The sequence below is a fragment of the Dromaius novaehollandiae genome, chromosome 1, assembly GCF_036370855.1.
Source record: "Dromaius novaehollandiae isolate bDroNov1 chromosome 1, bDroNov1.hap1, whole genome shotgun sequence".
NCBI lineage: Eukaryota > Metazoa > Chordata > Aves > Casuariiformes > Dromaiidae > Dromaius > Dromaius novaehollandiae.
In genome coordinates, this window is record NC_088098.1 from 44,993,250 (window position 1) to 45,006,230 (window position 12,981).

General features: G+C 36.7%; 1 protein-coding gene across 15 annotated transcripts in view; it reads right to left on the reverse strand.

Annotated features, from left to right (window-relative positions):
• POC1B (POC1 centriolar protein B) overlaps positions 1-12,981 on the reverse strand; it is a 64,191-nt gene that overhangs the window by 36,223 nt on the left and 14,987 nt on the right. For 8 of the 15 annotated variants that reach the window (XM_026104158.2, XM_026104150.2, XM_026104152.2 and 5 more), the window contains exons 9-10: positions 9,397-9,549; positions 614-700 (exon numbers count right to left, since the gene is read on the reverse strand). In XM_026104158.2, the coding sequence (XP_025959943.2) occupies positions 614-700; positions 9,397-9,549 (240 nt within the window). Of the gene's footprint in view, positions 1-613; positions 701-2,710; positions 2,872-9,396; positions 9,550-12,981 lie in introns of all 15 variants that reach the window. The other 7 variants (XM_064510113.1, XM_026104155.2, XM_026104156.2 and 4 more) reach the window with 2 other exon arrangements.

Here is a 12,981-nt window from a genome sequence, read left to right on the forward strand (position 1 = left end):
AAATTCTCATTTTAACCTAATTCTAGAACAGTACATCTTTTAGGACTTCATACCAGGAGAGCATATTTCTCCTCCTACGAAAGTACCATTAAAACATTGCCTTCCTTTCCTCCCACATGCCATACCAATGTCATATGAAAAGCTAACACTAGAAGGATCTAATCCTATCATTCTTTCCTAGAATGTGTTACCTTTTCTTTCCTAGGGAACTACCAGATGTCTTAAAAGGAGAAAAAATAAAGCATCATTATCGGAATTTTATCAGTGAGGCAACTATTCTCTAGGTTTCCTATTAACTGCAGATAAAGACAGAGTTAGAAAGACTGTTTCAGAATAAGACACAAATAACAGCGATATTTAGATACAATTAACAAGGGCGTAGAATTAGAGGAGCTGCTTAGTACAAGGATAAAATTGCTGGGATAATGTGAAAGGTTCACTATTACACCATCTTCTGGTTATCCTTGGAAACTGAAAACAAGTTTAAGTTGAGAATTTAGGATATTGAACTCTGAACAGTATACTTTATCCATATAGACCAAAAGAATAGATTTCTAGTAACATGTTAATTTAAGCTATGCCTGATCCTCTTTTCACTCACAAGGTAACTTACCAGAGTATTGAAAGATAAAGAGGAACTTATCTCTATGACAGGTGGATCAAGTGTTTGTGTATCAGCCACATCAAAGCTAGGGTTGATCTGTTGAAAATGAATTATAATCATTACTATCTCAGCATCAGTACAAAAAGAGAAGACTGAAATAGAAAGGACCATTTGCCACACTAAGGCACCACTATTAAATAAAGACTATAAACATTCTTTAAAGTGTGTGAAAAATAAAGGAAGGATGTTGACCCCTGTAACAGTATAACAAACAATTATATAATACAGAAACAGGATCCAGATATGCATTTATCACAGAAATATCATTCATACTTTATAAACATCACGCAAAACTATCAAGTGCTCTTACCACAAGAAGCATAACTACTAAGAAATTCAGTTTTATGACAAATCAATAAAAATAAAGTGCCAAATACAATTTTAGAACAGACTTACTAGAAAGTTAACTCAAACTACCCGAAATTGAAGCTATACAACAGTTTAAGAAGTGTACCAAAGAGTAGCCAATGATGCTACTGAAACAGTGAACTGCAGGTATTATTCAAATAATTTCCAGACTCTGTAACTGTCACTTGCAGGTGCTTTTGAAAGTTTTGCATGTATCCCTCCTATGTTACACTGACTCCTACACTATTTTATTTTTAAATTGACACAGATGCATAAGATCAATGACTATGGACTTAAGAGCTCAGCCACCTGTGGTTTCTGTATGCAGCACTCAAGTCTTTATATTAAGCTGGTCCCCAGCCTGTTGTACTTGACTGGCACATCCTGGCTCACGGTCTCATACTACTGCTTCCAAGTTCCATTACTACCAAAATTTGGTACATCAGTGTTGGGGGTGTGGCATGAAGCTCACTAAAATAAAATGGAAGTACTAGGGGTAAAACAGCTTCACCTGGGGTCAACACAGTTGAAGCCACTCCAGCTCAGTGGATATGTAAGGGCCCAAGTTGCCTAACTCAAGTGCTACATCATTAGAACCAAAGCCACATGCGAGCACACATCTAGCTGCAGAGATAGCTCCATTTCCAATTCACACTCAAGTTCCCCAGTCACTTATCAGAGCAATACAGAGACTGCCTGCATGCTTGCTTCTTACATGATAAGCCTGATATTTTAAAATAACTTGAAAAACATTGTTGTGGAAAACAGGTATGAGGCAACACTGACTTCTGTGATAAGTGAACTAGCTAAACAAAAATCCTGCTGTCTCTAAAAGCCATATGAAAAACTGGATAACACCAGAGGCTGATTTCAATACAAGAGGCAGCATTCTATTTCAGATACATGTCATCACAAGGTCTGAAAATTTGACTTTTTAGTAGTGAAGTTTGATTACTCATTTATTGTTGGTTATAGGAAATAATCTATAACAATATTTTACTAATGCCCTTTCCTGAAAAGTAAAATATTAATGAAAAATATGAGAATATAAAGAATTGTGGAAAAAGTTGCTGCTGCATTTATTTATCTTAGGGGTTTGACTTAAGAATCAGAATATCCTCCCTATGAAAGCTGTACTGCATGTATTCCTTATCATTTTATTATCTGGACGCATCACAGCCTAACATATTTGCCCTCTGAGCGTGATGTATGGACTATTTTATGGACTGACAAAATTCACAGAAAGACTAGATGACTTCCAAATCACCAAGAAATCTTAAAGAGAAATGAACTTGTTTCTTTTCAACTTTGCATCAGTGGTATAACAATGGACTTATCAGAAACTATATTATTTCCAGCTATCTTACTTTCAACTAAAAAACAAACAAAACCCCCACACCTGCCTAGTGATAGTTTTTTTCCTTTGGTTGCTGGAGATTTATTAGAAGGATCATTTTAACTTGCCTTTTCAAGAAGAAAGGGCCTATCATCTCACCTGAGGGCAGTCACAACTCTAGATCAGCCTGAGCTGCTCATTCAGTGACTGCTTCAGCAGGATTTCCTCAACCCAAACTACTTGATCCTAGAGTATGGAAATGAAAGTCTAGCCTTTTAGGTCAGAGATCCATTAGCTGAGTAAATGGCTAGAATGAGAGCTTTAAACTGGAATTAGTAGCCAGGAAAGAAAGGCAATAGCACCTTGTACTGCCTGGAGCCTTTTCATTCATCTCATTTGGATTTCTGTAACTTCTGTCACACAAGTTCAGGTTGGAACTAGTAGAAGTAAAGTTCACTACAGTGAGATCTTCATGGAGGAAGCAGAGTTGCGGGGGAAAGGAGCCACAAAGTTTCCTAGCAAGCTGGAGGGGGAAAAAAAGCATATTTAAATACAGATGTTACCTGATTGGTCAAGCTGAAAAGGATCCTCATGCTTTGCAGCACTGACAAATCAGAGATGACAAGCCTTCATTAAGGGGATATCTCAACTCTTTTTTAAGCTAGGTCACTACTTCTGACTAGCAGTCCTTAGATCTTGCTTGAATTCAATTTAGACAAGCTGTTCTTCATCCATGAGCTCTTTTTGTAGGTATTCTGACTTTGAATTCAGATTGCTTTTGGGTCAATTGAGAATGAGCTATTTGGAGGCAATCAGGAAACAGGGATTCTCCTACAGGGCTATAAAAATTGAAAACTGTTAAAAGTCTTCCTCAATTTGTAGACATTAGGATCAAGTGCTTCCTTTTTTTCCAATTTTTCCAAATGGACTTGGAAGAAAGAAAGGGAAAAAAGGAGAAACAGAGCCAGGTAACACAGTCTAAGCAGTAAACTTGTATTTATCTGAAAGTTCCACAGTTTTAACTGGACTTCTTTACTGTCATGACAAAAACACTATGCCACAATTTTACTTTCTTTCTCTATACACACCTCATCTATTTAGATGAAACAGACAACAGGTATTGTCCTAATCCGTTTGTTTACTGTTCATCATAAGCCTCATTTGTGTCTGACCGTCAGACCTTCTTGTAATAAATATAATACATCAGCTGAGTGTCAGCCAGACTATTGGCAGCTAAGCCCAGTCCTTTTCTGACACGTATCATTTGGGCACTGAAGAGAACAGAGGACACTGCACCTACAGGACTCTGCAGAATAGGGACAACAGGTGCCCATCACCTATCAATATTCTGATGTAGAGGAGTGACTTGAATTACTATAGTATTAGTACTAACAGCTCTTGGAACATCTTCTTTGCAATATCATCTCCTTGTTACCTGTTTTTCCTGATGTTACATTGCTAAATAAATACATGGAATGATTAAGTAAAGAAAATGTGCTGTTTATGCAGAAGTATCACATCCTGGCACTGGAATGCAAGTCTCCTATGCAAATAGTTCTGACTACCACTTTATCAGAGATAGGGGAGGAGGAGGAGAATTGGAACCACTGACTAGGGCTGCAGGAACCATCTCCACAGAGGTCATATTAAAAGAGCTAAATACATATAGAATTGTTAAGCAACAACTCAGGAATGGCAAAGTGTATGAGGAAAAGGCAGCATAAAACATAAAGGGTGTAGCTAAACCCTTCTCGTGAATAGTTTGCATTTAATATTGCTCTAAAAATTAATGAAGTAATGGAATGAAGCTAAATGGAAAAGTTTCAAATGACTCACTCAACACATCTCCTGGCAAAGTGATGTAGTTATCCATGAAATAATCCCACCAAACATATTTGGAAAAAATTAAGTTTAAAAACGAGAGAATATCAGAACACTAACAAGTGAGGTAAAGTCATGTATTAAAGGTTTTTAAAAATCACTAGTCCAAAACTTTCCTTTAATTATCTGGTAAACTGGATTATCTTCTTCCAATATGATGATATATGTATCAAATTTCGATCCATAGTATTAAAAAAACAAACAAACAGAAAGCCCCCAACAACAAAACCCCACCCTGAATCCCCACACACTTTTGAAGGAAAGGTTCTCCAGAACCTTGCATGTAAGGAATTAGAGATTTCTGAAGACTGAAGTAGTGCAAAACCAAACACTACTTTAAGAAAATAAAAAGCAGGAATAAGGATCATTGCTTAAGACAGCAGAAAAATAGGGGAGGATCAAAAGAAGCAGAGTCAACTAAGGACATTAATTCTTCACCACACACTTTAAGTAAATGAATATGTCCCTGCAGATTTCCCTCTGCTCATTCTAATAAAGTATATTCAACCTCTAAAAGAACCCAGCAGGTTTCACTTCACACTTTTACAATGCCTTTCATAAGACATTGATGTTATACCAAAAGTTAATGAGGTAACAGAATGAAGCTAAATGAAGAAGTTTAAAGTGACTTACACAAAACTTTTCAGAAAAAGTGATGTACTTAGCTGTGAAAAACTCTTTGCAAACATACTAGAAAGAAATTTAAATTTGATTAAACTGGTTTCGTGTCAGACTGGAGTTCTCAGGGCAAACAAGCAATAGCCATATATTCTCTTACTTCTACTGCCACCTAGTGTAGACTCACATTTTATTTATCTAGGAAAATGCATCCAAATTTATACTGAAGATTTTAATGTGAAACAAAAATCAATAGAAGATATTTATGCTCAAGATACAAAACCAACACAGCTTAGATTGAAAGACTGTTCAAACACTTTTTTTTTTTTTTTAAAAAAAAGAGATTATTTCAACAACTTTAAAGAGATCTCTGGAATACTAAAGATTAATTACACAAAAATACAGAAAATTCAGAAATACAACTTGTATCCAAATGGAATGCATCATTTTTAGTATATCATACGACAACTACACTATTGCATAAATATACTATTTCCAAATCGCTAGAAACACCCTTATCTCAGAAAGACAATGATAGGATTCATCTCAGCTAAATCTAGATATACTGCTAGTCACCCAAGATTACTGCTATGGACAAGAGAGAAGAGTAGGCACCTTCAGAGAGCGAGTCATTTACTTACATTTCCAAATTATCTGAATATTTGTAATAGTTATAAGTTTTAAAAAAGTGAAATGGATTCTAGAATATTAGTTATAAGCCTCTACTTACTTGTATATTCAAGAATCACATTGATCAGTGCTAGTAACATTAGCCTACGGAATGAAGTTGTAAAGATTTATAAGCCAAAAATATAAAATTCAATGCTGTATCTTAACATTCAAGCTACTGACAGTCTATAAATAAGAGGAGATACAAATAAGGAATTTATTGTAAATGATAACTACGCTTCAGAAAGCGAGCAGAAAGGGGGAAGGTGGACCTAGAGAAGGTATCTTAAATACTACTGGCTCTGTGCATAGCTTTGAAGAGTAAGGAAAAGTTTTGAGAAAAGGTGCAAGTACCCTCAAGCTCTGTTTCAATCTTTACCGTAAAGGCAGAATACCAGGTGACATCAGTTAACTGTTGGAACAATTCTTAATCCTCTTGCGCAAACTATTTTGTTTGGAACAGCAGTTCCCAATAGGTGATGCACAAGAACACTGCAAATATCTTTCCAAACCCAAATGGATAAACTGAGTATAACCAGTTCAATTTTGCATGTACAATTTTCCCAGAATGCAGTTCTGGGGTAGCAGAGACCTTGTCACATTGAGGCAAGCAGGGACAGAGAAACAGCAACTGCCCAAAAGCAATACGGAACTTGGAGAAGCATGAAACATTAACAATGAAAAGAAAGTATGGACAGAATTATTTCCCTCTCGAGTTCTCCCTGTACATCTGTTGCATTTTTAGTGTTCTACTACTTAGGACTTTATCTTAAAGCAATTCATCTTCACCCGTGCTATAGAAGCGCCTAAGCTTATCCATCTCAGCATAATCTGTGGCAATGCGTTTTTAACATATCTTGAGTATCTAGATGACACTGTAGTTGCTTGTAGCAAACCTTAAAAGGTCATCTGTTCTTTTAATTTCCTGTATTTGAACTAGTCTTCTCATCTGCCTGATTGTAATACTTGTGTATGCTACCAGGTTTCTTAAGGATACTGTTACTTCAGCTCAGTAAGATCCGTCTGCTTCCCCTGTTCCTCATGAACAAGAAAATAAATAGAAAGCAAGCAACTATGAATTTCATCTGAGGCTCAGATTGGACACTAGGAAAAGCTGCTTCACTGGAAGGTTTGTGCAGCACTGGAAGAGATCACCCAGAAGGACTGCAGCATCTCCATCCTTGTTCAATACCCAACCAGGCAGAGCCATGGCTCACTTGGTCGACTGCTGGAAACATTCCCACTGCAAGCAGGAGGTATGGCTAGGTGACCTCCAGAAATTCCCTCTAATCAACATTTATGCAATTCAGTTTCTCCTTTCCTGGTACATTGGGCATTGGGGACATGATGAGTAACTAGAAGAATAAGAGTGGTGTTGCAGTCAGACTGCCTAGTGATAAAATTCCCTATTTCCTGTTGCAAGAAAAAGGTTGAGATGTTAAAAAAAAGTGTATGTTTGTTTTAACTGAAAAGAGGAGCAAAAATCCAAAATACGGTAGCACAGTGGGGGTAGAAATGTTGCATCTTCCAGTTAAGGGAGGCAACATATAGGAAGACTGCAAAACACTGCTTTACTGTTGTAAACAATATTTATTTAGGAACATTGCAAAATTTCAAGCATAGTTAGTGCAACTAAAGCACGTCAGTGGTGGTAATAACCAGACACTATTTTGTCTAGATAAATTATGTCTATATCCAGATGGTGAGATCCATTCTTCCTCACCATAACAAACATTTTTTTTTTAGATAGACAGGAGGGGCAGTAAAGACAGGGAAAGACACATATGAAGCAACTAAACTTCATAACTTCACTTTAATGCTTTCTAAACTTTCATATTGTTAAATGAATTCTGAAAATAAGTTGCAAAAGAGATCTTAATGATTACTACTTTTATTAAATTCTTTAATTTACAAATCAAAAAGGACATCATAGTAATATCTGTTTCATTAAAACTTTATCAGTAACTAAGTATCAGTTTACTAATCAGTAAACATAACATACTTCATGGTGGTTTGAGAGCAAGATATTCTACAGATAAAGTGATGTTAATAGAAAACTAGACACAGCAACATTATTCTTAAGATCATTAAACTGGGCCAGAGAAGAACTATGGCCAGATATCACGGGAGTCTCCAACTTTGCAATGACAAAGTCATAGACCTCTTTTGCTAACAGGGAGCAGCTAATCCAGAAGCCTATAAAACTACTGCAAATGTTACAGCCATGCAGAAATGCAGACATTAGTTTAAAAGAAATCTTTCAAAGATAAGCTTATAAGCAATTCAACATTCAACTATGAAATTCCCTTTGTGTGTCCTTTCAGGGTTGGTAATAAACAAGGTGCTAACATGTTTAGCACGTGTTATAACTGGGTGTAGTTTGGATGGGTCTTGAAGCAAACTGTTGGTACCGTAAGAGTGGTTTAAATCTGATGGTAAATGCTGTGATTGAGTTCCAGCACTGACCATCTATGCTGAAGGCAGCTGCTAAAAGGAATTACACTTAGCAGCTTCATTCATTGACCTTACAAAAATGGGACATTGTCTGGCAGAGAAGTCTGTTAATCAAGCTGTCAAGCATCCGGTTGTTGTCCTGTTCTTGTTCTGATCAAAATGCTAAGCATCAGAAAACATCTAACTCATATCTAACTTCACAACCAAACCAGACACATGAAAATACTTTGATGGATTCTATAAAGGTTTTGTCATTCCTCCCCGAATCTTGTCAATCTTTATACTAGTGATATTGCATACATATGCTTCCTACTGGTATACAACTACTGTCATTACATTCAGGTTCATTTCATAGAGAAGGCCAACCACACACACACACACGAAAATATGAAGTCTCAGTGTTTTAAGAGTCCGAGACAGGAGCCAAATGCCAAGGCAGCAGTATTTGTATTTTATATGAACAAAAAGAACCAGAACAGATAACGGTGAATTTCTATAGGACACAATTAGTGTGTGACAGCAACCAAAAATTTCCCAGGTTCATATCAAATACAACTCTCAGACACTAGAGGCATCTAGAGAATACCGAAGAGATTAAAGTGGAGGCAGTCAGCATTCAGAAGTTAGCCCGATCTATCAAGGGCAGCGACAAACATACCCTTGGGGTTTCAGCCTAAAGAATGGTCTTGACTATAACATGGTATTGTTTACATACTTAGCATAACAACTTTCAGCCAATCTGACCAACAGGGATTAAACAGAATTTTCCAAATACTAACTGAATATTGGACATTTCACTTCAATTCCCAATACTGTAATACCTTCCACCAGCAAACTTTAAAAGTAAAGTTGCTGCAGAATGAGCCTATAAGAAAATCAGACTACGAGGATCTACCTCTCTGTAATGACATAAAAACCACCACAACCATAAAAAGGCTTTCTACATTTTTAGATCAATGTCAAGCCCTTCTCGCAATACCTAAGAGTCTTAGAAAGAGGAACAACTTGTGATAATCTAAACAGTCAAGTTTTTGACTTCTAGTAATAATGCCAATATTCACCCTGTCCCGCTGATAGAGATATATTTTCAGCAGTATCCTAAAAGCTCACTGAAGGTTCAGGTATCTTCTGCAACAGTTTGACATGTTTTTATTTCAGCAAACACCAGACTACCACCTACACTTTTACCAGATACACAGTATAGACCTTACACAAGAAGCATGAAAGGAACCGTCGGACAGATCCCGATGAACATGACCTCGCCTAATAACCTTAATATGAATTCATAGCTTATGGTTGCTTCTGAAATATTATACACAACAAAGAAAGATTCTCTGGTATACATAGCCCACATTTAATTATAAATGCTAGACAGAAGGTGTTTACTGTTTTGGGTTTCATATATTAGAGTACTTACTGCACTTACCTCAACTGACTGAAATCTTTCATTATGGGGATGTGGTGACCTTGGGTAAATATCAAGAAGATGAGGAGGGTCATCAGTATGCATTCTTCTACTGTGTTGCTTAAGAACTTCTTTATAATCAAATGAATCAAAGTTGGTTTTCCATAGAAATACCTGTAAAAAGCCATCATATCAGTAACTTTACCTCAAGCCTATTCAATGCACAAAACATAAGTATTCAATGAGCTCTGTTATTACTAATGGATCATAACATTAGACTAAGCTTGCTGTCATCATTTAGTCTGATCACTTCTACAGTACAAGCACTTCCCTGTAGTATCGTTTACTTCAAGTCTAATAGTTGTAGTTTAATCTCTTTTAGAAAAAAGATGAAGTCTTAAAGATCTGTAGATGATGTTCAAATAATCAAAAAACAAACTCTAAAGCAATCTTTTATTTTGCTTCACCTTTTGGCTCACTAGATTGTGCTAAGCTATTTATTTTCCACCATATCTGTCTTCTATACAGGCTTGCAAGTCATCTCTTCGAACTTTCTCTTGATAAGCAAAATGACCGAGTTCCTTGAAACTCGGAAGAATATGCTCTGGCGTTTTAGCAGTAGAAATCTGTTTTCTAAACCCTTTCTAACTGCACTTTTTTCATTCAAGGTAGAAACATTCACACCATGGCCAAAAGCAGAGGTAAGATAGTACAAGACAGTCTCCCTAATAGGGGAGAGGGATATTTATACATCCAGCATTAGGTAGAGTAAGATATTACTGCCTCATGTCACAAAACAACTGTAAATATCAGCCACTTCATTAAATTTACCATAAGTCACCCAATTTGTATTATCCCTTGTCACTTTACTTAAGTGCTTGGCAAAACAGTTACGAACTTCCTTACATTTTCTTTAGTAGAAGATGGCCATTTCCAGCAGACAAAAACTGATTTTATAGCTGCTCTCTAAATTAGAGGAAAATTAAGATGGGAGCATGTTCTACTCTTAAGTCGACTTAAAAACTATTTGCCTGTCTAGCAAAACATATTTTTAAGAAATTAATAAACTATATATTAACAGCAGAAACCACAGATTTGTAAGCAGAAATTCAAAGTAAACTAAATCATATTTTTAATATATTCCTAAATAACTGGATTATTACAAGCTCTTCTCAAGTCCGACATCCTTCGTGACCCTGTGGAGTGGAAGACTAAATATGCAGATGTTAGAGCTAGGAGATGCAGTGCACCAATAAAGACCCACTGGGACAGTCAGATGAGCTCATTCAGAGCAGCTCACTGTGCTGAAAATGGGAGGGAGGTCCTGCTTCCTTCTCCCCTTCCTCTTCTCAGCTTTATAGTCCCACTACCTCCATCATTCTTAGATCACTAATCCTGCATAAAATTGTTCACATTTTTTATGGCTTTGACTTTCTGTTTTTTCAGGATAATTTTCTGCTGGCTTAGCAACTTGAATCGGCTCAGCACTGAGCGGTATCTGAGTAAACACAGATATAACAGGAAGGTGGTAGAAACAGGACCCTTTGTTTTCATCAGCAGTGAGCCATTTGAGCTGCTCAAGCTCCAAAAAATGTTTTGTCCCACTCTAAACTGGAAATTTGCCACTGCAGCTTCATTATTACAGATAAATAATTAACAAGATTAAAACTAGCAAGGACTCATCCATGCATGCCTTGAGTATCTCACTTGTAATGCAAACTGTATAAAGCAACTGTGCACAAGCCTAGAAAGGTAAATATTCCATAAGGAAGTATTCTTTATAGCTCCAGGGAGTCACCTGACATAATGATCCCCTCCCCCAAATGTCAAGAATTCAATTAAAAGTCTTCATGCAAGGCAGCACAAGACAATTACCTTCAAAAGAAACAGATGTACCTTTGCTCTTTCACTTAAAAGTAACTGTAGAAAGTCTTAAGTTTCTCACTGAAACAGGTAGGTGAAATGATTGGGCATGTGAATGTATAGTCAAGATATCTGAAGTGTATTTTTTTTTGATTGATAAAGGAAGCAAAAGGGAAGGAACAGAGGAGTAACCAGTGCTTGTTACATATCCTTAATTTGCTTCTGAATAAAGCTCTCCTATCAGCTGGCTGAGCACTGACCAGAAAGAAACTTGAAACTAGAAGCAGAGACACTGGTTTTCCTTGTTTGATGGAGAAAAACCGGATTTTGCCTGTTTGAAAATAAAATGGTCTCAAAAGAATGTGTACAGAGCAAGTAATCCATGACAAATTTACAATGAATCAGCTGCCCTTAACTCATGCTGTGGGCAGACAGTATCTTTTGGATTCTGCGCTAGGGAAGATGGTATTTCTATGGCCAGTCTGTGCTGATCAACTGGTTATTGCCTATGCAAATCTGCCAGAAGAACTTTTCAAATAAATATTCCCTAAAAGGTTTAACTCATGGTAGACCTGAAGAGATCTACATTTGCAGTAATCCATATTAAATCCATCAAAGTAAGCAGAAGAGTGCTTCCATTGCTGCTCTGCTGGCAGACCTGAATGGGCTACATGGAGAGGTCAGCAAACACTGATATTTGCAGAGGAAACGGAAGCTGAGGAATACTTTTATGTTTGCTATAGATAAAGCCATACATATCAGCAGTTATCACAGAATAGAACATACACAATGTAACACTGTACATTTTAGAACTTAAGATATAAAAATGAAAGTTGTAGCAAAGTAAGTAACCTTTTCCCACACGAATGTTCACATGAAAAGATGAATTCCAGCTGATAAAAAGCATGTTTTTCTATAAGGAAAATAAAAACAGGGCTAGCAACTAGACCTCTATAACCACTTTTTACTGCACATTTACCTAGAAATCACTTTCTTATGAAACTGTATCTTTCCTCTCATGCACTGAGCATGAGACCAATGCACCAAACTGCTGAGAAACATGAATCATCTTACAGATTTTGCAGTACGGTATTGCACTCACTCCATGATCTCATGTGCCACTGGCTCTACAGCACGGAGTCAGAGCAGGAGAAAGGCAATGACACCAGTGCACCAACTATGATGCATTCAGCAGGCCCTGAGTTCAAAGTAATCTTGCAATAACATAGGCATTCCTGGAACACGGTGGCATTCAATCTAGGAGATTGAATTTCGCTTAATACTATGACTCCTCCATCATCAGAGCTTCTATGATGAATCTTCTAGCATGTAAACTAATTTAATACCTCACACACTTCACTTTCTCTCAAAATAAGTTAATGTAAACATACTCTATACTAGTCCTCATAAAAATCAAAGAAATTTCTCAGGAAAATAAGGTCAACAATTCCGGATTCCCTAAGAATCAAAGTTTCCTTTTGGAACTGAAAATACTCATACAAAAGCTTGAGCCTGAAAACAAAAGAAGGCAGTAGTGGCTCAAGTAATACACATCTTTCCCCCCCACTCTTGTTTTCTTCCTGCTTGCAAAATTAATATTGAAAGATTGCTGACATTTGCATTGTTCTAATAGTTGCCATTGCTTCTCATTAACTCCTTGTGATGGAAAGCAACTTTTTTTTTTCTTTTCTTTTGAGCGCCTTCAAGTCATTTCTAGAAAGGGTACTACTTGAAGCAGCAACT